This window comes from Sciurus carolinensis, chromosome 4 (assembly GCF_902686445.1).
Source record: "Sciurus carolinensis chromosome 4, mSciCar1.2, whole genome shotgun sequence".
Lineage (NCBI taxonomy): Eukaryota > Metazoa > Chordata > Mammalia > Rodentia > Sciuridae > Sciurus > Sciurus carolinensis.
The window spans coordinates 95396470-95424194 of NC_062216.1; the positions used below are offsets into that span (position 1 = coordinate 95396470).

At 35.2% G+C, this 27725-nt stretch overlaps 1 protein-coding gene across 6 annotated transcripts in view; it reads left to right on the forward strand.

The window, feature by feature from the left end:
• Nucleotides 1-25085, forward strand: part of Far2 (fatty acyl-CoA reductase 2) — a 151613-nt gene extending 126528 nt beyond the window's left edge. For 5 of the 6 annotated variants that reach the window (XM_047548353.1, XM_047548352.1, XM_047548356.1 and 2 more), the window contains 8 exons: nucleotides 2856-3033; nucleotides 4789-4833; nucleotides 6753-6871; nucleotides 7711-7778; nucleotides 14365-14536; nucleotides 17378-17507; nucleotides 22215-22342; nucleotides 23231-25085. In XM_047548353.1, coding sequence (XP_047404309.1) covers nucleotides 2856-3033; nucleotides 4789-4833; nucleotides 6753-6871; nucleotides 7711-7778; nucleotides 14365-14536; nucleotides 17378-17507; nucleotides 22215-22342; nucleotides 23231-23393 — 1003 coding nt within the window. In that variant the 3' untranslated portion in view covers nucleotides 23394-25085. Of the gene's footprint in view, nucleotides 1-2855; nucleotides 3034-4788; nucleotides 4834-6752; nucleotides 6872-7710; nucleotides 7779-14364; nucleotides 14537-17377; nucleotides 17508-22214; nucleotides 22347-23230 lie in introns of those variants that run through there. The other variant, XM_047548358.1, reaches the window with a different exon arrangement.
• Nucleotides 25086-27725: the final 2640 nt, after the last annotated feature.

The following is a 27725-nucleotide window of genomic DNA, read 5'->3' on the forward strand; positions in this document are numbered from 1 at the left end:
GATACTGAATACCCTCAGTTTCAAAGAATAAACTCACCGCCCAGAGGAGGAATTGATTTGTCTTCAGGTCGTCAGCACCTCAGTAGTCCCTAAAATGTATGTCATACCTGAAAGGTAAATGATTCATGACCAAACTGTCACTGGCAGTTGTGCAGATTTGTATATCTATCATTACTGCCCTCCAAGATAACAGTTATTAAAACAAATATGCGGCCAAGCAGAACTGGGAATGAAATTCAATTTTATCTAAACAGAATGCATTTGAATACAATTAAGGAACTATGGTGGTTTTAAATTAAAATAGAGGAAGAAAAAAAAAAAAACCCTTGAGGTTTTAATCCACTTGAGGATTAATCCACTATTGATCGACTCAAAGTTTTATATTCAGGACCACCAATCCAGCCTCTTCTCTGTCAGCCACACTCCTACATTTGTGCTGTGGTCACAGCGAATTAATTATTCCTGTCCCTCATACCTTCTGCCTTTGTCTGTGATGGTTCTGTCCCTAGAGCCTGTTCCCTCTCTGCCTCCCTGGTGGGTCCTACTGGCACCCCAGCGCTCTCCCCTGTCGCCCCCTGGCGGCCGCTCCGTCCCCTGGCGCTCACATAGGACCCAGTGCTTCTCCTCACCTTGCCATTAACACAGTTGTTGTAAACATCTGGTTGCATATCTATATTCTCCACTAGACAATGAGCTCCTCAAAGGAAGAGAGTGTCTCTTGCTGCTTTTTCCATCCCCAGTGTCAACACATAGTAGGGGCTCAAATATTTCCTGAATGAATGAAAAGCTTTCCATGGCATTAGATGATTATTATTACCACTGTTCTAGCTGGTTCTTGTTTGTTCAAAAGAAGCAAGAATTGATGACAATACTACCGACAATCTAATATTTGGGATGTGAAAGTTTTATGTGTAACATAGCTCTGTTCCACACTTCACTCTGTTTTGGATTGCCCTTTTTTCCTTCTTAAACCTTTAATTAACCCTATATGTGAGTTTTGAATAGTACTTTGAATGCAGCTTAGCAAACCCTGCACAAGTAATCTGTCATTATGACTGTTTCCACAACAGAAGAGACTGCGTGTATAGGTACATATAGAATATACATATTACTTTCCAAAATTTTCAATGACTTCATGACTCTTTTGCAGTAGAAGTTTAGAATTGGAGACCCATGGGTTTAAATCACTTCCTTAAGTACAGTGAAAGGCAATCGGCTAATTTCAGAAATGTACTTTGATTTGTGTAGTATATTCTTCCATGCTAATTTATTTACTGCTTTAAAGAACAAATGGAGAACAGTAGCAACAGCAGCACTGAACTGAGTGTAGGTCCTAAAAAGAGTCTCACTCAACCAAGGGATGTGCTATATGTGATTTTCATCTCCTCTCTGAACCTGGGAAGGAAGTAATTAGATGAGACAGTAGATGGTCTGATGGGCAGACTTAGAAAACATACCTTAAAACCAATTATTACCTACATAGATATATGCTTGTTTCATTTTTTTAAAAGAATGCCTTAGCTTCCTTGACTCATTTTGTTTCATGAACTAGCTTTAAGTGCAGTTGTGAAGATTTGTTTGTCCTGATGATAACCTGAGAATTTAGAACAGATAGAATTATTACAGGTGGAGCTAAGAGTGGTAAAGGTGGCCATCCACAGAATGCTACAAGCCCTTTTGTACTTGTATTCTTCAAAATCTATGAAACCAGTATTTGGAGTTGTTTCAATTATAGGAACTTTTCAACCTTCACTAATTCAACTGAAATCAAAAAATAGTTGAGTATTCAGAATACATTGAACACTAATAGAAGCAAAGCAAGGAAAATTAACACTATAGATGGTCTTTATGTGCCACCTAAATGTTAAATGAAAGTGATTAAAATTCATACTTGTGATTGTGAATCAGTCTTGGCATCAAACATATTTTAAATACTCAAGAACTTGTCCTGGGCTCAAAGCACTAACAAGTAAGATTTTTTACAATCAAAACAGCATGGTTATCCTCCAGCTAAGAGAAACATTTCATATTTAACTGACAATAATTTTGTTGATCTTTTAGAAAAATGTAGATAGACTTGGGATTATCAAAATAGTTCTAACATAGTTTTCAAGACTATGTTATAGTGGTACCGTTACTCACAGTACCCGTTAGTTCAGAAGCAGGAGTATTCGATACTTGTTATTGACACTGCTTCAGAGTTCTGTAATCACTCTACTTGACAGACTTCAGAATTCACCAGAGATCTCCAGAAATAACTGTCAAGTTATTAGCTTAGGCTCTAAACAGACTTTCAAAATACATTTTATACATTTACTAAAACAGATGAGAAGTCTGTCAAATAGAGTTGCTTTGTCTGTTGAGGCATTGAGTGAAATTTTAAAAATTAAAAGCTAAAGGCTTCAGAATTGGTTTGCTAGATTTTCACTGGACCACCCTGAATGAGTGGGGCTACCCCTGAAGTTCACTGGATCAAGGAGGCTGTGAGTCCAGGAACGTGGCAGCTAGCATATGAATGGTACTCAAAGATGTGTTCAACTACTATACTTGTGAACCTTTTTGAGAACTGAGGATAATATGAGGTTATATGAAATGAATAAAAGATTGCATATCTGTTTAATTAATCTATCTGGGTGGCAGGAAGTTGAATTTCATTAAGACCAGGCATAGAAGAGATTAAGAGTTTATCCATCGTGCATGATTGGAACAGGTACACTCATCCTTGCTATCCTGATACTGTTCTGAATTCCACAAGTCAAACTAGAAGGTGGAAGTTTTGTTTGATTGTGTCTCACATTTTCCTTTTGGTCTATTATGCAACATATGTTGCTAGAATTTTTTTTCTCTACTTTCAGGTGGTTAGATGATGCTATAATTGATGAGATCACTCCTAAGCTGATTGCGGGTCGGCCCAATACTTACACCTACACCAAGGCCTTGGGAGAGATGCTGGTGCAGCAAGAGGGTGGCAATCTGAATGTGGCCATCATCAGGCCCTCCATCGTGGGAGCCACCTGGCAGGAGCCTTTCCCAGTGAGCTCACTCACCTGGATTCTCTGCTCAGCTGTCAAGCTAGGGTCCTTCTGGCACCATTTCTTTCTGATGTTCCTCTTCCCCCTTCCTTTCACCTCCCTTCCCCTACTATCCCTCCTCCTCCTTCTTCTCAGAGTTTATAGCTGAGTGCAGCAAATCAAACACAAATTGATTTTATTCCAGAAAAATTCCACATTAGGTTCAGAATTTACCCAGCATGAGGCTCCTTTAGGAGTAACTCTGACTGTCCAAGAGTTGGGTAGAGATCTTAAATTGTTTCTAACTAACACTAGTCTCAGAATTTCAGGGAAATAGTTTCATTACTTAGCTTTCCCACTATGGTTTAAATAGTCAGAATGTTCCTTATGGCCAGATTGATAGTATTACAATTTCCAGGGCAAATATGAATCACAAAGCTCATGGTTTCTCAGTTTAGGAATAATAATTTTTTCCTCTCTCTATTACTATATCCTTTCAAAAGACACTTTTAATTATATCATCTTCTTCAAAGCAACCCTGTGAGGCTTCAGAGTCACGTAAACTAGAGCTCCATTACTTACTAGCAATGCAAACTTTTGAATTGTCTCATCTATAAATCATGGTTGATATGACTCACTTGGGAGAGCTGATCAAGTGAGACAATGCTTGAGTAGTGTTTTGTGTAGTTACTGGTCCTAGAAAAAGATCAACAAATATTAGATCCTTCCTCTTCCCTTTCCATTAAACACACACATTTTGATTTTTACAGATAAAGAAAGAGACATAATAAGGTCAACTGACTTGCTTAGGGCTTAGAAAAAAAGACATTTCTCCCTAACTGCTCCCAAACACAATATTTCTTGTTAAGACCTCCAAGCATGTATATATGTATATATATGTGAGATGAACTCCAAAGCTATTAAAACTTTTCCAAGAAATGGTTCATTCCTATAACTCATATTTGAAATGTTTTCAATAGCTTAGAATTAAACTACAGATAGAAAAAAAAAGTTATATTTGATGAACTGGTTATCAGATAATGATACTAAGACAAGGTCCAGTTTAGCTCATGAGAGAGTGTGAAACTACAGGAAACCATCCATACCTCCTTGCTATGAAAATCAATGCATACAGCAATACATGGGTGCCCATGTTCATAGCAATGCAGTTCACAATAGCCAAGTATGGAACCAGCCTAGGTGCCTACAAAATTATATCATTTGCAAGAAAATGAATAGAATTTAAACATTATGTTAAATGAAATAAGCCAGACTCTGGAAGTTCAGGGTTGTGTTCTCTCTCACATGTGGAAGCTACAGAGAAAAAAGTGGAGAGAAGTGGGGGAAATTCATAAAAATAGAAGGGAGACTAGTAGAGTGGAGGAAGGAAATCATGGGAGGGAGGAGGGAAGAGAAAAGGGAGGTAGTGGGGAACAAAATTGACCAAATTGTGTTATGTGCATGTGCAAATATGCCACAACAAATTCTACTATTGTGTATAATTATAATGCACAAATTCAAATATTTAGAAAAAGAAACAATATCAGCAACATTTTAATTTTTGCACAGTCGGGAAAGGTGTAGAAAGTAGCCAGTGCTTTGCCAGTGCTTTGATCTTTGATCTTTGTTTGGAATCTTAGAAATACTGAATTAAAATATTCTATTGGCTGAGGTTTCTGTGTTCTTGTTTGAAATGTATTAAGATTAGACTGTAGATGTTCCAAAGATAAATCAATTTTCTGAAATATGTAACCAATAAAGATCTTCTATTTTTTAGGGTTGGGTTGATAACCTAAATGGACCTAGTGGACTCATTGTTGCGGTATGTATAATGATGAAGAAATCATTTCTTGAAATATTGTGGAGAAATAATAACAAAACGCTTGGTTCTGGTTTAGCTTCATTGACCCCAAAACAAATTTCACTGTACTAACAGTTGGAACAACTTATCACCACTTTACTGATTGGAAAATATGAGAATTTTATTATCTGAAAAACAGAGGTAATATGACATCACCAATTACTGTTAAGGGGTTTTATTTTGGCAAGTCTTTGAACATCAAGAATATTCCACTAGTTACCACCAGATGGGGATATTTCCTCCTCTGCTGTTTATTAATGACTTGAATTAGTGCAACACATTGAGGATGCAGTAAAAACTTTACCCTCAAAGATTATTGCATTTAAAATATGCAAGAGTTTGGGGTTGGGGTGGTGACTCAGTGGTAGAGCACTTGCCTAGCATGTGTGAGGCATGGGATTTGATTCTCAGCACCACATATAAATTTAAAAAATAAAATATACAAGAAGTTATGGGTATGCATAGATCAAGAATATATATACATACATATGCATATATGCAAATATATGTATCAATAACTAATTTTTAATATAAGATAGTGTGGCAGATGTTTCACATGTAAAAACTGGTGAATGTGGGAAACACTTCTTGGGCCACACACCCCTGGGGGAGAAGAAGTACAGCTAGCATTCCTGGGTTCCCATTTCCCTGCAGTTCACACTGATCCAGCTGAGGTGTGGTGCTTCCCAGTTCACAGCTAAACACTTTAGAACCAGAACTACATCTTACTCTTTAGAGTACTAAATAGCAATTCAGTTATTTAAATGAGTTTCAATCTTATTAGGGATCACATGCTTCAAACAAGTTTCTGTTCTTCCCCAAACTAAGACCAACATGAATTAAAATTTTAAAAAATGAGACAGTGAATCAAGTACAACTTTTCAAAGATAGTGACAATGAACTGCCTTCTGATTTCCAAATTTTTAACAGCCCCTCTTTCCGTTCCCAATCTGTCTTCAACTCTTTCCTTCTTACAGTTTAGTTGGTGAATGTTCGGTGACCTGTAATATTATGATTTTAACATGGACCCAGAGTGGGTTTCATTACATTGCAAAGCTGCACATTTATTCAAATTTTCTAAAATTTTCCCAAAACTGCCTTCTTATATCTAAAGAAGGAGAACTAGTTACAATAAAAAATTAATTAGGAACATAAGTAAGTGCTAATAATTGCAAATCAAAGCTGGAAATGTGAAAATTAAAGCAAATCAACTTACTGCATGAAGTCTATCAATTATAAACATAAGTAAATTTCTCATTCTTGCTTCTATAAAACATCAGTGATCTGTGGATCAAAGTAAAATACTGAATGAAAAATAAATAATCATGGTGTCCTTTCCCAAGCCAAAAAAAAAAAAAAAAAGTTCTGTTAAATGATAGAATTTCATCAACTCATTTTTTTCAGTTAAATGTTTTTTAAACTTTTAGTGGCTGCTTTTGCTTATAGTTGAATAAATACTAACAGAAACCAAAGTCATTTGAGAAATGCTAAACAAATATCAGCGGAAAATGTGGGAAATCTTAATTATTAAAATGTCTTATGAATTAATTTTTATGATGTGAAAAACTATTTGTGGTCTGTGTTAATTAACTAAGCATATCAATCTCTCACAAATTTAAGGAATTTCATACCACAGAGGAATCCAAGGACCACTCAAAAGGTTCACAGAGATGTTGGCACTTGAAATGAATTTGACTGGGAAGGTTGGATAGGCTGGGAGGTCAAACAACACAATAACTTAGAAGCAGTGAATCAGTGGTAGCTGTTTTGACTAACAACAGCACTAGTATTGTTTGATATATATGCTAGTCTAGCTGCTACTCAAGACCTGACTTAATGGGTCTTTTTTGTGTAATTGTTGTCATTGTTTTCCTGTGCAGGCTGGAAAAGGATTTCTTCGTTCCATAAAAGCTACTCCAATGGCTGTGGCAGATTTGGTTCCAGTTGATACAGTTGTCAATCTCACCTTAGCAGTGGGATGGTACACTGCAGTTCACAGGTATGGACAGGCTTTTGAAGATTTGAGAAGGGTGAATGTTAGGCACTTTTGAAAAATACAAGCATTTAGTATGGAAGGCACAAATACTGCTTAGTATTTGACCATGAAATAATATGCTCTTTAAATTGGTTTGCCCTAAAACTCTTGATAAACAAAAATATTTACTTTATATTCAGTAATCTGAAACAGAGCTTCCTCTTTTATGGCAAAGGATATAAATGTTGATGAAATGACAACACATTTTATATTTAATTGAACTGCTCGGTTCTTGGTAAATGCCAAAAATCCATATCACCATATTTGGGGAAATTTCCTAATGCAAAGAAAAAAAAAGTAGATTGCTTGTACATTTGGCATTGTTAGTAAATGATAAACAGAATTAGGTTTTTCTTATGTGAACTTAGACATATGTGCTCCACAATATATCATACCTAACTGATACTTCTCCCTCTCTTTCTCTCTCTCTCTCTCTCTCTCTCTCTCTCTCTCTCTCACACACACACACACACACACACACACACAACATATACACACATTTTCTTAGACATCTTCCATTTTGTGTATTAACCCAAAGAAAGAACAAAAGATGGAAGTGTTGCTTAGGTTGGTTTAATCATTGGAATTTTTAAAAGCACCCTGTCTTGATGTTAGTTTTCCTAACTAACATCAATGCAGTAAAAACTTTACCCTCAAAGATTATTGCATTTAAAATATGCAAGAGTTTGGGGTTGGGGTGGTGACTCAGTGGTAGAGCACTTGCCTAGCATGTGTGAGGCAAGTGTCTTTGTTTCATCAGTTATGCATTTTATTTTTAATCTAATTTTTATTTCATCTTCCAGACCTAAGCCGACCTTAATCTACCACTGTACATCAGGAACTATCAATCCCTGTAATTGGGGCAAAATGGGTAAGTGCCTCTAGGGATGTAACTACATGATTACTAGACTTTACCTGGGGCCGGGGGTGGAAACCGGACACCATGTGTCATGGAGGAGGAGAAAGACAAATAATAATAATAACAGGTAAAGAGAGAACATGGTTGCAATTTTGAAATATGTCATAATTCACTGGAATGTCCTGTGGTGCACAGAGTAAGCTGTGGGAACACTGGCATGATTCTAAGGAATAAAGGGTCCATTGGCTATAGAGGTTTAAAAAACAATAATAAAACCTAGAAAAAGTTGGCAATTACAAGACACTTCTCCCTGCTGGGGCCGTTGCTGGAGCAACCAACAGGGTGCCTCCCTCTCTGGTGCATCACTGGGAATTTAAAACAATCAGTGACTGAGGAGACATAGAAAAATCAATTAATGGTATTCCTTCGTTACCCAGTCAGTGATATCCCTCATTAGTTCATGCAACTTGTCTCTATTGAGGGTGCAGTGAATGTAACCTTGAAAATATCTTGAAATTGATTCAATTTTTAATTTTTAAGAAAGTCTGAATGTTTTTATCATCTAGGTGGTATTTAGGTACAAGACAAAGTAAAAACAAAAATCTAACTTCATTTGTTAGAATCTGATTTCCAATTTGGAGTGCTCAGTTGTGCCATTCTAGTTGCAAAGTTATTACTTCAGTAAAAATTAAATTATCTACTATTATCAGTTCTTTACACCATATATCCAGTTGTTTAGACACATATCTAAACCATTCTGAAGCCGGATATCTTATCCCTTTCAGTGTGAATAACTACTCCACTAGTAACTCATAAAAATGAATGAGTCATTGTGAGATTTATAAAAAAAAAAAAAAAAAAGTCAGGTTTCTTGGATCCTGGGACAAGGTCGTAGGCAGTGTCATGGTAGCTATATTTTTAAAATATTTTTTAGTTGTCAATGAAAATAGCTGTATTGTTTTTATTTATTTATTTATATGTAGTGCTGAGACTTGAACTCAGTGCCTCAACATGCTAAGCAAGTGCTCTACCACTGAGCTACAACCTCAGCCCATGGTACCTATTTTTTTAAATATGTATCCATACGATTATTGATGGTGTTGAAATCCACTGTGAGAAGTCCTATAATAAAAAACTTTACTGATTGGGCTACATGTAAGGGATTGGATCTAGTCAATGAATAAAATCCATGGAAATACATGTAAACATCTAATGATGGCAGAGGGTAAGAGATGTCAGTTTAGCTACCATGCAGGATGCTTTGGTCCTCACTAACACGTCTCTCCTTTCCGTCTTCCGTGGGTAACATTCTCACTACACATTCCATTAAGCCATGGTACAGAACAGAGTACTACTGCAGAGTAGCCAGATGCTTTGGCCATTGTACGATAGGCTTTGACTTGAAGAGTGCCTTCCCAAGAATGCCTGCCTCCTCCACTCCCCTCGTACAAGTGGCAGACATCAGTTGATCACAACATCCTTTCTCCCCAATGCCAAGACTCTGTATTAGCATCCTTTTAAACACGGCGTGTCTGGACGATATTACTAATTAATCTGATTTTGCATTTCAAATTGAAACTCATTCGTGTTTCATGTAAGAGTGATCAAAATTCTTCCAACCAGAACCAGTAGCAGGCTGAACAACTATAGACTCAAGTAACATTACAGAGAGTGATTGCTGGGTGGGTAAAAGGAAGATCTCTCCGTTTAGTTGTTTTCATTGAAGTTCTAGAAAAATTTTCAGTCTTCTGTACATATGTCTTCTACATCTTTTATCAGATTTATACTAAGAAATTGTTGTTTTTGTTTTTTGGGTTTTTTTTTCTTTCAAATTTAAAATGTTTTCTAATGGTGGTGGTGTATAGAAATGCAGTTGACCCTATATCCAACTTTCTTACTAAACCATTACAGACCGAGTATCCCTAATCTGAAAATGCAAAATCTGAAATGTTCCAAATCTGAAACTTCTGGAGTACTGACATAAAGCTCTGATTCTGATGGTTCACTCTATTCAAACTTTGTTTCATGTAAAAAATTATTTAATTATTATATAAAATTACCTTTGGGCTCCATGTATAATTTCTATATGAAACATAAATGAATTTTGTGTTTAGACTTGGGTCCCATCCCTGAGACATTTCATTATATATATGCAAACTTGGAATATTTTCTCCAACATGTGAAAAAATTCCAAATCCACAATACCTCTGGCCTCAGGGATAAATATCCTTTTGAATAAAGGATATTCAGCCTGTATTGCTAGTAGTTGTATGAGAATTTTCTTTTGGTTTTCTATGTAAATAATTTACTTAATCTACAAAAATACTGTATTGTTCCCATATTGTTTCCATATCTAAAGAGTCTTTACTTTTGCCAAACTTCCAATGCTGAATGGAAATGTCAGTAGTGCATATTCTTGTCTTGTTCTTAATCTTCAACAAAAGACTTCAGACATTCCCCTATTTTTCAATAGGAAACCACTCTGCCATTCCTAGGGTAAACCTAAGTTGATTATAGCATATTATCTTTTCTGTCTTCAGATGGATTCAGTTTGCTAATAATCTGTTTAGGATTTTAGCTGTTATTCTTGAGTAAGATGAGGTTCTCCCTTTTTGTTTTCACACACACACTGTCTAATTTTGACTTTGGTATTTCACAGAATGAGTTGAATTTTTACTCCCTGCCCCCGTCACTTTTTCTCTTATTATCTGCAAGTGTTTTTTGTTTGTTTTTAAGATCAGAGTAGTCAATTCCTTAAAAATTTGGCAAAACTACCTATAAACTATCTGGATTTGTGGTTTTGCTGTGGGAAGATTCTTTGATTTCTTCAATAGTTATAGGATTTTTTTCAGGTGTTCAGTTTCTGCTTTAATCAGTTTTAGAAAGTGTATTTATCTCTTTTTCTAAGAATTTATCTATTTGTTTTTAAATCTATTCACATACAATTGGTGATGATAATATTTTAATATATTTTACCCTGAGCTGTGCTTATGCCTCCTTTTTGCTTCATAATATTTATGAGTGTGGTTTTTTCTCAGTCTTTTGAAGGCACTTATTATTTTTTTCAAAGATCCAACTTCTGTTTTTTTTTAAATTCTTCATATTGCTGGCTTGTTTTCTGTTGCATTGATTTCTTATCTCTGTTACTCCCTTCCTCCTGTTTTCTTTGACTCGATTCTTCTTTTCCCCTCCTCTTTAACTTAAAAATACAGCTCATGTATATTTGATTTTCCTAATGTAAGTATTTCAGGCTTTACATTTCCCTCAACTACTTTGTTGTATCCCACACATTTTGCTGTATAATGTTTTGTTACTACTCATTTCTAAGCATTTACTACTTTTCATTTTAATTTCTTCACTGATACTAATATGAGTATGGGAGAATGTGGTTTTCAATTTCCAAATTAAATTTTCACATGTGTGAGATCCTACTTGTCTTTCAAGTCAGATGGATGTAGCTTATGGTTGTTTTGAGCTTAGAAGTAAAGGAAACCTGGATTTAAACTATAGCTCATTTATGCAATCCTATGTTCATTGAACAGGCATTATTCTTGGTGCTGAGGATGCAACACATAGAAATTCATCCCACATAGAAGTCATATGCTGGTGTAGGTCCCACTGTTTACTAGACTCCATTACTTATGAACTTAGGAAAATCACTGAATTTATCTCCATAGATCAATTTTCATACCTCTTAAATGAGAATGACAATTATTCCACTTCAGAGAGTGCTTGGGAAGATATAATGAAATGGAGTGCTTAGCACAGTGATTAAAACAGTAAACATTTCAGTAAATGCTTGCTCTGGTTCTTTCAATATTTTTCTCAAGAAGCCTTTCCTACCCTCCCACTGCCCACCCTACCACCACCACCTCACCTCTCCATACTCTGGTACCCAGACAGAGTTATCTGCTGCTTACATATTCCTAGAGAGTACACAGTGCTGATCTCTAGTATAATACTCAGGCAAAAGATCAGTTACTAGTTTCCACATCTCCCACCAGATTGCCAACTCCTTTAAGGACAAGGAATTTATCACATATGTATTTTTATCCTAGGATCTAGTACAGTGCCTGACAAGTATTAAAAGCTAGATAGATTTTTTGAAGAGTCAAGATAGATTTAGAACATGGAAAGTAATTTTAGGACATGGAAAATATTTACTGGGCACTGATCACCTGCCAACAACTTTTCAAGGTACTATATAGGTATGAACAAAGACAAAATTCTATTCTCATGATCCTTACAGTCTAGTAGGAAGAAATAAATGTCAGATATAATTAAGAGCCTGAAAAATTTTTCAATAAAGAGTAAAGTGAGAAGGTTACCCTTGTATATGTGGTGTCCAAGGGAAGCATCTCTTTGAAAGGTGAAAGCAGAGACCTGAAAGAAGTAAGGGGTCAAATCAGAGGAATAGCTGGAGGGGACATTCCCAACTGAAGGAACAGTAAGTACTAAAGCTCCTTCTTCATATTCAAGGACAGCATGGCAGCCACTATGGCTATAGCAGAAGAAATGAGAAGGAGAATGGCAGGAAATAAAGTCAGAGTGATGGGTGTAGGGAGCGATGATGCAGATAATGCAAGACCTTACGGAGGATGGTAAGAGTGTGGTTTTCTCTCTAAATGAGAAGAGATTCCATTGAAGGGTTCTGAAGAAAGAAGCAATATACTCCGAGTTACCCTCTGTTAGATGACAAGTAGACTGCAGGGGAACGAGAGTCACGGCAGAGATCACTTAGAACACTACGGCAATATCCCACCTCCATCAGTGGTTTGTGTTAGAGTGAAAGCAGTAGAAATTGTGATTCTGGAAATTTTTCAAAGAGAAAGCTTATAGATGTTGGTACCCAAGGTTATGAGGGTTGTTAAAGAAAGAGAAGGATCAGGATGACTCCAAAGTTTTTGAGTTACTGAAAAATTAAATTGTCATTTAAAAGTAGAAGACTGGAAAAGCAAGTTTTATATATGTATCGAGAAGTGGGTAGTTGGTAGTGGAAATAGCAAAAGGACAATTTTAGAACTGTTAAATATGAATGTTTAGCCAGGCATGGTGGCACATGCCTGTAATCCCAGTGGCTCAGAAGGCTGAGGCAGGAGGATCACAGTTGGAGGCTAGCCTCAGCAACTTAATAAGACCCTGTCTCAGAAAATAAAGGAGCCTGGAGGTGTGGCTCGGTATTTGAATGCCCCTGGATTCAATCCCTGTACCAAAACAAAAAGTATGAATGTTTATTATATATCCAAGTAGAAATGTTGAACAAGCATATGGATATGTAGATTAGAAAGTGTTACTATTAGATTCTCCTGCACATGTGTAACTTTGATATATTTTATTTTTTCAACTGTATAAGCCTTTGGACCAGATTTTTCCCCTCTGTATAGGGTATATATTTTTCATATAGATTTCTAGGTGATGTCTTTTGAAGGAGGGCAATAATCACATTACCATAATAAGTGATAGCTTCAATATAATTGAATAATGACCTTAGGTACATTCTTTGAAAAAACTACACAAATTCAAACTGAATTTAAGTGAATATTTTTTAAAAGAACTATTGAATTGACAAATGTTCATCAACTAAGTATAATGTACTAAGTATAATGTATGTAATAACATAAAATGAAAAGATCATTATGTAAAAAAAAAAAAAAAACCTTGGAGCCGGGCGCAATGGCACACACCTATAATCCCAGCAGCTCAGGAGGCAAGCAGGAGGATCTCAAGTTCAAAGTCAGTCTCAGCAAAAGCGAGGCACTAAGCAACTCAGTGAGACCCGTCTCTAAATAAAATCAAAATAGGACTGGGGATGTGGTTCAGTGACCTAGTGCCCTGAGTTCAATCCCTGGGACCCCCAAAAAACCTTGGAGACCATAGTGGAAAATTAAGTGTAACATATTTTCAGAAAAGTAGAAAGTATAAGACTGTGGTATTTAAAGTGAACCAATGCAAGGGAATCCTACCTTTATATTCTCTTTATTGAGAAAATTAAACCTTAAGAAATTGCAATCCATTAAGAAACTTTCCTGCCAGGCATGGTGGTGCAGACCTGTAATCCCAGTGACTCATAGGACTGAAGCAAAAGGATTGCAAATTCAATTCCAGTCTCAACAACTTAGTGAGGCCCAAAGCAACCTAGTGAGACCCTGTCTCAAAATAAAAAATAAAAAGGACTGGGGTGTAGCTCAGTGGTAACGAGCCTCTGGGTTCAATCCCCAGCACAAAAGAAAGGAAGGAAGGAAGGAAGGAAGAAAGGAAGGAAGGAAGGAAGGGCTTTCAGAAGAGATGAAGTAACCTCGAAACTGAATGATGGACTTAAGTTCTTAATGGTTCTTCCTTGTATTGACTCAAACTATTTCCCCAAGTGTTTGTTTGGAGTAAATGTTTCAAGGAAAGGAGCCAATTCTTAACCCATTCATATTGTTGGATTTTGTAGATGGCTACCTGCCCAGCATAAAAGTCTTTGTGTTATTCTCAGAAATTGATTCTTGATTCTTTGCAGCAAATCCAGTCTTTATTATTTTAACCCGTTGCAAACGCCTTTCCCTATGATGGGTTTATATGTTCTGAGACTTAGTACCTAACTCTTTTTTTCTAGGATTACAAGTCTTGGCAACTTTTGAAAAAGTCCCATTTGAGAGAGCATTCAGGAGGCCAAATGCTGACTTCACAACCAACTATTTCACAGCCTCCTGCTGGAATGCGGTCAGCCACCGAGCCCCTGCCATCATCTATGACTTCTATCTGCGGCTCACTGGAAGGAAGCCCAGGTAAGCAGCTGGGTCAGTGGCTTCAAGTGTCACTGCATTGGAAATTAGGGCCAGTCTCTAGTCCTCCCTTCGGTTGAGGATCAAAGGGAAAGGGAACACTAAATCTCTCTCTCTCTCTCTCTCTCTCTCTCTCTCTCTCTCTCTCTCTCTCTCTCCTTCATACACACACACACACACACACACACACACACACAAACACACACACTTTTAAGACAAAAAGGAAGCAGTAGTGAGAAACCACAAAATCCTCTAATCTAAAAATCCTCTGCCATAATAAAGGAAGTTAAAGAACTTGCTTGATAAATTCAGCAAGTCATTATTCACACTAACCCAGGCACTGTCACTGAAGTTTTTCAAATCAATCATCTTAAAATATACAGTAAGGACAACCTCACTTCCTGAAAGCTCACTGTGTGACACTCCCAGGGGCAGGGTGACAACTGCACAGTGATCCCATTTTCACTCTCACATCGCAGGGGAGACATTCTCACCATCCCAAATTTAAAATCAAGGAAAGAGAAGCTAAGGGAAGAATTTTAATATACTCAGAGTGTCAAAGGAAGAATTTAGAGAATGCCGAGTCTCAACTGCCCTGCCCGTATTGTGAACTGGATTTACTGACACCTAGAGAGATGGGTAAGGGGATTGGGGGAACAAAGTGTGCTGAAGCTAAGGCAACGCTGTCACGGTGGAGCAGTGTGACAGAGGACATATCCCTTATCTTTTTGTCTCACTTGAATAATGAGAAGTCATCATTATTACAATTACCAAAAACCAATCCTGTGATCAAGAAATAGAGCATGAACAGCGTTGGCTTCTGTGCTAGCCCCTTTATGCGGTGGCAGGGAGGGGGTCTCAGTGTCTCAGTGTGGTTGATTTTCATACTTATTAACAGAGTAAATGACTCAAACTTAGTCAACATAGCTCATCCATATTTTCAGAGACTTCATTTAGAGCTCACAACTCAGCTCTTCTTTAATAAGGTGCAAAGATATTGTGACTATAAGGGAACTATTTGAATGGGGCTTATTAAATATGGTGGTAAATAAAAAACAAACTTTACAGAAAAATGTTAGAACCTGCACATTAGGTCAGGGTTCAAAGGCCTGGATAAATAGCAGAAAGTTCAGTATGTAAAAAAGAAAAACTCAGGAGGAAGAGACAGTAAAAATCTGTTACATATTTTATTTGCGAGAAACTAAACTGTATTTTGTTTGTGAGAAACCAAACTAATTTTTGTGGGAAATGGGTTAGTTTGTTTTATGATATAAAAGCCCTAAAATTAGTTCATCTATGTAAGTCCCAACTTCCTCTTCTGTAAAAAGGGCATAATAATCATATCTATTTTATAGACTTTATATCAAAATGTTTAGAATATAATAATTTCTATTATTGCTGAAGAAGTTTTAATTTTTATGTGGTAAAGGGACTCTTCCTTTTTCTTTATAGTTTTTGTATTTTACCTATTAAGAAAATGGTTTCTACCTTAGGGTAATAAATAAATTCTTTTTTTTTTCTAAAAAAATAAATACCATTAGTTTGATATAATCCTAAACATACACACACTGTATGTATGACTGTTATTTTAAAAAATTAAAATGCATCTATTGCAATAACATCAATTGTATCAGAGTTGGGGAACGGACAAAGATTTGGATAATAGTTAAATGGAACTCTGTTATGGTATTTGAATCAAAGAACAATTATATCTACCTCCTGCTTAAGAAATTTTCCATAATACAGTGAGAGAGTGCCCCATGAGTCATTGGGTATATAGGCTTTAGAATTTAACCAAAAACAAGACCAAATCCCAAGAATAACCTCATAACTCATTACTGAATTGACTACAGTTATTACTATTATGAAGATTGGTTTAACTAAGATAAAAATCAAATGCTTTATGGCTCAAAGACTTAGGTTGGGGTATTAGCAATGTGACTTTAAGCATAATCTTTCTATAAAATGAATACAAATAATATTGATATTGATGACCTTGTATTGTGAGGATCAAATAACAACACATATGAAAGTTTCTTGTAAATTGTTATAAATTTGGAAGGTTCACACAGGGGAGTTGGTTCAAGTTCTGACCATAGGATCTTATTACTTATGAGATACAAGATTATGAGATTGCACAGAGGTTTTTGAGGTTGGTCAAAACTAAGTTGTAATATTGGTTTTGACACAATCTTAAGCTTGTGTTACCTGTTTATGAAAATGCAGACAAATACCTATAAAGATGCTATTATACAAATTAGCAGAGATAATATTTCTTAGAATTATCAGTGCTATGCATAATACAGAGTAGATTATCAAGAGTGAGTTCTTTTCTCCTTCAGTCTGCATTACAATTGGCAAATGTTTAGTTCCCCAGATCAGCACTAATATGATCAACACTTTTGTCTAAAAGTTATATACTAAGACCTCAGAGCCTAGTCATTAAAATAAAAAAATTCAAGAGCATACAATAAAAAGAAATAAGTTTTCTAATTGTCTCTCTCAGAATTCAAAAAATGAATAGTATGTCTTTAGGGTTGAATAGCTGATTAATTTAAAAATAAATTTGCTATCCTTAGGAAAGAGGTAGCAGAAAACAAGACTTACTTTGCTTTTAAAATACCTGATAGAGGAATCTCCTTTAAATCTACTCCCTTTCCTTCATTCAACAGAGTTAAGGCAGAAGAAAAAAAAGATTAAGAATTTTAATGAGGAATTGGAGAAAAAGAAGAGGGATAAGTTTTTCCTTCAATGAATTCATCATTCATCCCAATATAGTGACATCCCAATATAGTAGCCATCTGTGGTGCACTGATATCTGCTTCTATTTGATCTCTTCCTCAGGATGACAAAGCTCATGAATCGGCTTCTAAGAACTATTTCCATGCTGGAGTATTTCATCAACCAGAGTTGGGAATGGAGTACATATAATACAGAAATGTTGATGTCAGAGCTAAGTCCTGAGGACCAGAGAGTAAGTATAGCACTGGTACAAACAACGGGAAAACCTTACTCTTTTGGAATTTAGGATTATTCAACTCATAAAGTCAATGAAGGAAGTTTTGGTTATAATCACAGATTATTTTTTCCTAAGAAAATCAGACAATATTATCACCACAATCACAGGAAATGAATTTAACGTAGGTGAGAAACGTAAGTTCTTGGACTTGGGTTAGATCTTCACTGCTGTTCTGAAATGGTATATTTCATCTACTGCACGTCAGTCCTCAATCCTTTCTTCATCTCTCAGTAGTTGTATTCACCACATGATTTTATTGTTCATAAACTCTTTCGTCCTTTATACTTGTCAAATTAAAATTGGTTTGTATCTCCACAGCTATAGTTACTTCCTTCTCCCCCCACCCCCTGGGGATTGGACTCAGGAGTGCTTAACCACTGACCCACATCCCCAGCCCTTTTAATTTTTTGAGACAGTTCTCCCTGAGTTGCTTAGAGCCTCACTGAGTTGCTGAGGCTGGCTTTGAACTTTGATCCTCCTGCCTCAGCCTCCTGAGGGGCTGGGATTATATATGTGCACCAGGGTGCCTAGCCCTCCTTATCTTTTTAAAGATAACCCCTACATCTACGCCTTCTATCTCATCTAAATCTCACCATTTCAGTATGACCCTGTCTCTGATATTCAGTGTTCCTCCCTACAGTGTTTTTCTTCCACCATGTACTTCTATTTTTCAACACAGGCCATCACTTTGTTTGACATCAGCATTATTTATTTCCTTAGTTTCTTGACAACCACAAAGGATAAACCTCTGCAGATTTTGAAATTCACAAATATACAAGTGTTATAGATTGTACATAGAAGTGTTGTATATGTTCCTAGGTTTTTTTGCTGAGTCATGTGTTCTCTAAGCATATTCTTATGATATTACTAAAGTTTTAACTAAACTTTCAAATTTTAAAGTTTTCACTCTCTATTGATAGACATTTTTTAAGAAACAATTGGTCTAAAAATATTTCTATTTATTTTGAACCTGACAGCATTGAAATAGCAAATTTCAACCTAAAATGACTAAAAATGAGGGACAAGTCTGTGGGGGGAAGAAGAATAGCTTCAGTGGATTTAACACATGCTCTCAAAATATTTTAGCAAAGGTAATAGTCCTAAATGTAATTATTGAATTCTGATGTGGCTCAGAATTCAGTTTGATTTGCTGATGGATTAAAAAATTCCAAACTAGAGCCTCACTGAAATCTAACTTAGTAGAGTGAAACAGTACACAAATAAAATAAAAGCCTCTGTTTATATAAATGAATAAATATTTAGTGATAAGAAAAAACATACCCAAACAAAGTGATAATGAAACTACTTTTGAAAGCAATTTAAATTCTGAACAAGTCTGAGGAGTGCTATGGAACTTGTTAACCTCATCTGTTCTTTGTTAGCACTCCAAATTTCACAAATGCTTGTGAAAACTTGAATTAATACATACAATAAAAGAAAAAACTGGAAATGAAATAAACTACCAAACTAGTCAAAATACAAATCAGAATGTCATGGCTACGAACAAAAAAGACCAGAATGTCCATCCATAAGATCCTACTAAGTTGCTATGGTTAAGCAGGGAATTTGTTCTTGAACTTTCTGATGAAAAGGTGAACATGAAATTCCTTGTCCAAAAGGAGAAAATATACTAGTGTTTAAAGAGAAGCAACGCTTTCTTATATTTAATTCTAACAAGTATTTATGAAGGGCTGGCTCCCTATCATGGCTCTCTAAGACATAATGGATAACATCTCTAAAGCAAATATAGTAACAGCTTTGCAAAAGGTTATTTCTAGTCATATTCCACCATGAAAGTGGAGAAGATTAAAAAAAAGAAATATGGATAATAAAGCAGCAAAGGACTTGTTCATTAAATAAATGTTATTTGAATCCTCAAAATGTTAACTAAGGATATTAATATTTACTCACTTCCCTCCCAGGTCTAAGATGGTTTTCTGTGATGAATATGTAACATTTTTATTTGCACATAAAGTATGCAGGATTAAGTAGCCCTAGAGAACTACTAAATCTTTAAGACGTCAAACTCAACTGCATTCTTTAGAAGTTTATTATATCCTAGATATAGGGAAACAGTTAATCATAAAGAAATGATACAAGTTATGAAATAATCCCAAGAGATTTTCAGAAGTGGGTAGCTGGCTATTTTATATTTATTTATTTATGCCTTGTGTACACTAAGCAAGTGCTCTACTGCTGAGCCACATCCCCAGAAGTTTTTATTTATTTATTTTTGAGGCAGTCTTGCTAAGTTGTCAGTCTGGTTTTGAACTTGTGAGTCTCTGCCTCAGCCTCACCTGTGGCCATTTTAAAGTCAATAAACTTGACTTTTTGTCGTAATTGGTTTTTTGATCTTGACAATTTGTGCCTTTTATTTATGACAATCTATGCCTCCATCAAAGGTGAGGTATCTGAAAAAAAGGAAACTAGGCTGGGCCTCATGTCTTGGGAGGCTGAGGGCAGGAGGATCATGAGTTCAAAGCCAGCCTCAGCAACAGTGAGGCCCTAAGCAACTCAGTGAGACCCTGACTCTACATAAAATACAAAATAGGGCTGGGGATGTGGCTCAGTGGTCAAGTGCCTCTGAGTTCAATCCCCAGTATCAAAAAAAAAGGAAACTAAGTTTAATTTGGTCATATTCATATAAGGATCAAATAATTGACAAAACTGCTTTGTAACAAAAAGGAAATTTTTGGTTTTTAAAATTAATATTAAGGGGCAGGGGATGTAACACAGTGGCAGAGTGCCTGCTTAGTATGCACAAGGCCCTGGGTTCATTTCCCAGCACTGCAAAAATAAAAAAATAACATTAATTTTACTGAAACTACAATTCCTTTATGTATTCAGTCAGTATTTACTGAATACCTACCTTGTGCCAGCTATTGTTTTAGGAACATCATTTATTTGAATTAAGGTGTTTTGCTATTAAGATTAAAGTCCTTCCTAGTGAGGTCTCAATGGGAGTTTAATCAGTTAAATCTAATCAAGCAACTAACCTTCTTTGCACAGAGAAAAAATCTTTACTAAGAATAGGATCTTTATTAAGCAAAAAGTGATCTAAGAGTGCTGTACATCTAAGGAGAGAGAAAGGTGCCCTGTGGGGAAGACTAGGCTTCTTAAAGAAACTCCACTTGCTAAGATCTATTAAACACCGAAACATTTTTATGCTAGCATAAGTTCATTTTTCAGGCCATTCCTCTCAAATACACTAAATAAAAACCTTCAAAATCAGATCTGCCCAGTGTGAAGACCAGTGATACCTAATTCAATCTTTTATTTCAACAGGGTCATACTCAAACCATACAAGAAGAAACTAACACTTCAAATATTTCCAGAGCTACTACCATCTTCCTGACACTCTCTGTTGTTACAAGTTTTATTGCCCCAAGTTCTTTATATTCAATCAAAACTATTTTTCTATTATATTTGAAGCTCTTTTCCTCTATTTACTCAATTAAGCTCTTTTTATGGAGATTTTGAAGATTTTGAAGATGTATGGATGGCTCATGGATGATCTGTCAGGTTTTCCTTCTCAACCCATCCTAGGTCTGTGGATATGAAGTTCATCCCCATCATGATCCTGCCACACCACATCATTACTTTCAAAATGCAGCCGAGATAAAAATCTGTTGAAAGCAATTCAAAACTTTAGCTTTCAATAACAAACCAAAGGGAGAATACATTTTAATGATGCAAAACACTTTTTAACTTTCCTTACTGTTACTTAGTGTCTATTCTCTATGTAACAACACTCTCTCCCTAAATAAATCTCTTCATCTCCCCTCATCTCTTTTCTTTTACCACTTTTTAAATATAAAAAAAACTTTAAGGAATAGGCTACTTACTCTCATTTATGTAATGAAGTAGTAATATAAGAAAGAACAGTAGGCTAAGGGAACAACATCAAAATTAAAGAGCTATGGAAAAGATGCATAATTTGTATTATGGTCACTAATGTGTCATCCATTAATATTTAAAATAATTACTCATCATTTATTTGAAAAAGTACACCAAGTCAATCACAAGCTTTTATCAGGCTGTGTTAGTCAACTTTACTTTGCTGTGATCAAAATACCTGGCAAGAACAACTTCAAGGAGGAAAGTTTATTTGGGGGCTCATAGCTTCAGAGGTCTCAGTCTGTAGATGACCATCCTCCTTGCTCTAGACCCACAGTGAGCCAGCGCATCATGGGGGAAGGGCACTGCTAAGGGGAGCTGCTTCTGGCAGAGCAGAAAGGAAGCACAGGGGACAGGGCAAGGGGTAACAGTGGCCCACCTTCCCCAACTATGTCCCTTCAAACTAGGATGGACTGGTTAGATTACAGCTCTCACAATCCAATTATTTCACTTCTGAATATTCTTGCCAAAACACTGGAGCTCTGGGGTAACATCCTATTTCAAAATCATAACACTTAAGTATTACCAGTTCCTTTATATTTTCCTCACAAGACTTCCTGAATGCCAACTGTTTTGGCCTGGTCCCTATTTAAATACTTATGTAAATGGTGATCTTTTGAGGTAGCAACTTCAAATTATCTCTTTCGAGGGATCCAAACTGTCTCTTTAACTGAGTGTCACTCCTTTATGTTAAAGAAATTTCATCAATGGAGAGAGTGTTCAGCAGAGAATTTCTGGCAGTCCATAATCTCTCTTGCCTTGCAGGTATTCAACTTTGATGTGAGTCAGTTGAACTGGTTAGAATACATTGAAAATTATGTTATGGGAGTTAAGAAACACATATTGAAAGAGGATATGGCTGGGATCCCAGAAGCAAGGCAACACTTAAAAAGGTAAGCATAATTACTCAGGTAATATTTACGAAGCACCTACTGTGTATATCACTTTGTACCAGACAGAATTTGAGCAGGGAAAGGGAGGAATGAACATTTCTTGAGCACTAACAGCAAGTCCAGCATTCTATACTATGTCCTATAATACACTGCTTCATTTAGACTTCGCTGCACCCCTATGAAGCAGGTATTATTTTCGGTACCCCATTTTTATCACAAAAGTATTAGGATCAAAGAACTTGTCCATGATAATACCTACTAAGTATAGGAGCCAGATTTAAACTAAAATTTCTGCTTCTTTTACCACACTCTATCATAATGTGATAAAATAAAATATTCCAAAGGCAAGAGTTCTGATTATTATGTGTAACCTGAGGAAAATCCCTTAGCCACTCTTTAGTTCCTTCAACTTCTTTATATCTCTTTCAGCCATAATTCTGGAGGAACAAATAATAATACCATGCAGGTAATAATTCTGGTGAAAGCAAAGTGTTTGTAGTGCAGCGACAATATGAATGGAAAAGATTATAAATAGGAAGGAAATTTGAAAAACAGGCTAAGAACTTTAGAATTTATCCTCTGGTGAACAAGGACTAATAAAGATGTATGATATGGTAATAAGGTCAAATATATTTTTAAAAGATTATGTTGGTCATGCTTGTAAAATAGCTTCAAGCAGAGAGAAAGACAAACTAGAGAAATGTGATTATTCATTATGTTGTGAAAATAAGAGATACAGAAACCAAAAAGCCATCAAGTCATGCCACATACTCTGACTACTTAATGTTTGCTAGTTACAGCCAGGGAAAGACATTTAAGCTTAAGATCACACAGCTGCGTACTTAGTACTGTGTTTGTTAACTTTGGTTATGTCTGTCTGTTCCCCAGGCTCCGAAATATTCACTACCTCTTTAATACTGCCCTCTTTCTTATCATCTGGTGCCTTCTCCTTGCAAGATCTCAAATGGCCCGGAATATGTGGTTCTTCATTGTGAGCTTCTGTTATAAGTTCATCTCCTACTTTAGGGCATCCAGAACGCTAAAGATCTAAGAACATTCAACATTCACCTTTCATCTGGAACCTCTCGGATACCTCTCAAAACAGTAAACTGTGGTTCTCAAGATTAGGAAGTAACAAGGAACATGTCCAAGCCGACAATGTCAAATATGCTGTTATGTGTTCATCACTATTTCTTAACTGCATATTTTTATTTCAGTGAAAGAAGGAAAGTCACAAAATAGCCTATAGCCATACATATTTTAAGAAAAAATTACTTCCAGATTATTTCCTAATACTCTAGTCTAGCCTCTTGCATATTCAATGTGAAAATGTTCCCACTTTTCTTATTTAGCTTTACTCTTTGAGAGGATTAATTTCAACTCAATAAGCAAGGAAGAACATATGGAGAAGCCAAAATAAGCTAAGGCAGTGCTAACCATTCTGGGGTAACTGGGAGAAAGGTCTGAATATAAGATGAGTAGAGGAATTGTCATCTCAACACCATCACAAATGTTATAATTCCCCACTGGAGTGGCTCTCCTTCCTTTCTATGCTGTGAGAGTCCTGGTTGAGGAGTAGACTTAGAAAATGGGTCCATATTTACCATTTCTCTTAACTATACCCACTTCTTAAAACTAAAAAAAGATCAAGAAGTGTAAATAATTATGTATAGAATGAGGACTGAAGCATATTTGCATTGGGGACTCTCACTTATGCTTTCAAATCAAAATTGATAATAGCATCTCATAATTTTGATAAATATTGTTCAAAATCTTTTTAATCACCAGTTTTCCTGATAACTTTTTCTTGAGAGTTTCCTTCTTGTTCATTAAAATTGCCAAAGCCCTTATATTTAAGCTTATTTCACTCAGGCACAATTAGAGTGGCTAATGGAGAGGTAAAGTCCTAGACCAGACCCAGTCACCTCACCTTTGCCATTGATGAAAGCAAAATTTAAAATAAAAATTTAAAATCGTTTGTCTTCTTGTATAAAGTGGGGGGCGATAACTCTTCTGTGATCACCAGAGGATTTATTAGTATCTTGATTATTCCAATTGTACAAAGTTAACTGTACAATGTACAGCAGGAAAAGTGGATTTCATTAAGTAACTTTAAGTTCGGAGGGTTTTCTTGCTTAAAAATATTTTATATATAACACAAATTAATAAAATCTTTATATGCTCTCAAATTCCCATAGTAATAACTGTTATCCCAACTTTCCTCAGATTTAAAATTACCTTTCTTCATGCTAAAAAAATATTATTCAAATATATTTGGGACCTAAAAAGTAATGATCACCACACAACTAGTTGAAAATGTTAACTAAGAACAGCAGTTATATTTATGCTTACCTTTTGAAACAATTAGTAATACTCAAAAAGGCACATTCTGGAAGTTGAAATATATAAGGCCTTAGGGCAGTATCATTAGGGGCATTTGGGGGAAACTTCTGGGCAATGTCTTTACTAATTTGATCTAGGAACTACTTTCTATAGCAGACAACTCAGCTCTGAAACATAACACCAGTTTGAGATGTCTATATACTTTTGAATTACAGTGATACAAACTATGGATGCAGTAAAAATATGAAATCAAGATAAAGTTCAATGGGTTGGATTAAAACACAATAGTTCTAAGTATTTACTATCTTTTGATTATCATGTTGCATCAATTCAGTAACTCCACTGATCAAGTATTCACATTTTGACTTTTGATTAAATAAAACTTTGAATTAAAAACTTCTTCCTCTCTTCTAGTGTTGTGTATTTGTTTAACTGCTCATTATAGCAGGTCACCACATAACCCCCCACCCCAGGAAAAATAAATCTTCCAAAGAACTCTGTGAAATAAAACCACAGAAATATCTATCAGATGAATATAAACATACAGGTACACATTGCTTCACTTTTTTTGATACCCATTTGTAGGGTTACATTTACACGAGTGTTCTGTGGCATCAGATAAATGACAGGAATAGAGTACTCTTGTGATGATTCAGCAGTAAAAGGTATCTGTATGACAGAAAATTCCCATTATATAAGTAGTTCATATCAGGACCAATTAAAAATAATTCGAATGTCTAATACATTCAAAGCAATGGGAAAGAATCTTGTATTTTGGGGAGATGAAAAGTAAAGAAAAGGTACTAATGTTTAAAAGAAAGTTGGGTAATCCCTATATTCTATAACCACATGATACTTAAATATAGTAGTGAATAGTAATAAAGAGAGTTACTGCCTAAGGCAATCAATACTAGAAAAAAATTGAAGATGTGTATACAACTCAGAAACTTTTCATAATTTTATATTAACCTAATCTCTAGTTAACATCCCATTTAACTACTTTAGAATTCCAAGGTATATTATCTCACAATGAACATAAAAATTAGATCAGCCTAAGATTTTCAGAAACATCAATTTTTAAATTAACAGGAATCATATGCAAATTTTTAAATGGCCACTTTTCTAGAACAGTTCTTCTAATATCTGGAAATATAAGCAACTGTGTATGATAAAAACCCATGGTTGTCCCATATGCCCACAAAGAAGTATGTAAAAATTCTCACTGCCTAGGTTACTTTTAAAAATATTTTCTAGAAACTAACAAAATAAGACTAGTAATTGCTGGTTTTAAGATGTAATTGGTTTGAGAGACAATTCCCTGAGAAGTGCAGTTACTGATTGGCAAAGGATGCTTAACTGAAATTGTTTAAATAGGCAAGAAACATCTTTTCCGATACACAAGTATTTTAGTGTATCCCTATTCTAAAATACTTTAACCCAGAATTGAATATGAAGGAAGAGATGTGAGGTATGGTAACTTGGATCAATTACAGAAAAACACCTTAAAGAAATTAAAGGTAGGGCTTGGGGGCAGGTGTGACTCAGTGGTACAGGGAGTGGCTAACATGCTCCAGGACCTAGGTTTGCCAGCACTGTAAAATAAATAAATGAAATTTAAAAATAAAAGGTACAATTACTAAAGTGACTTGTATAATTGCCTGAAAAAAGAACACAAAGAATTTGCAAAGCATTCATTACATACTTATATGAGATGTGCTGAACGTAAAAGATTTTCATTAATGTATATTTTTCCTTAGGCCTTGAGTAGTTTTAAAATTACTACATAAATTGCGTTAATTATACTATTTGGAAGAGTTGTTGACTTAATTCTTTTGGTTAAACATTCAATGTTATTTGAAGTTGCCAAAACAAACTTATTAAAAATTATTTTACCAATTGTAATCTTATTTGTACTCAATTTTTAACAGGTTTATAGACCCACTTGAGTCAGTTCCTTGATTTTGATCACTCTTCCACTTTTAATATAAAGTAATCCAATCTTGTAGAGCAGTTTAGCTCCATCTAGAGTAAAAGCAAATATAATCAAATGATGTTTAAATATTCGTGTAGTTTGTCTATGAGAAAAAAGGATTAAATATGAGGAATTGAGGCTTATTTATAGGTACATGATCTTAATTTTCTACTAAGATTAAAAGAACAAAGAAAATGTTTTATAATTTGTCATTTTATTTAGAGTCAAATGTTTGCGGTAGAGACACTAAATGTTTCCTATTCTTTTCTTAGGATAAAATAAAACTTTTAAAAAATCCAAGGCATTTTTTTTTAACTCTTAAAATAATGCAATGTGATTTCATCACTAAAGAAATATTTCAAAAAGGAGGGAAAACTATTACTTTGAGCATATTATCACAATAAGAGAATACTTGGGTATTAATATAGGCATTATAGCATAAGGGAGTAAACAAATGGTTTACTACCATTTTTATTTTGATAGTGTTGAAAAGGTTGACTCCCTTTGGTTTGCTAAAATTCAAAAAAGAAGGGAAAGTACTAGGTTAAATGACATGTTGAGATTGTAAAGATCCCAAGTTTAAGTAATTTTTAAATGATAGATAAAAAATGCACCTTGACCTCAAATATAAACTGAATTTTGATGAAGAAGAGCTACATATAAATTTACTTTCCAGCACTTGAATTACAAAAAAAAAGATAAAAAGCATGGTATATCTTTACTTCCAATATTAAAATATTAGTCATTTCTTTATGAATTCCAAAGTTAAAACTGTATTGAAAATTATAAATTGCAGCAGTATATTATAAAAATACAATGCTTTCTATCAAAAATGTGCATGAGAATAATGTATATTAATCATCTAAGTTGAGAATCAGAAGTAATTTTATGAATTACAGAATTAGATTATAATTTTAATATTGAGCTTTTCTGAAGAGGTAGTTCTGAAATGTACAGATACTACAGCAGTGAATTATTCACCTAAATATTTAATCTTCCTTATAGCTAATAAACTTTTTAAAACTGTTTTCCTACATTTCAAATTTGAGGTCCCTGATATTTTTAAAA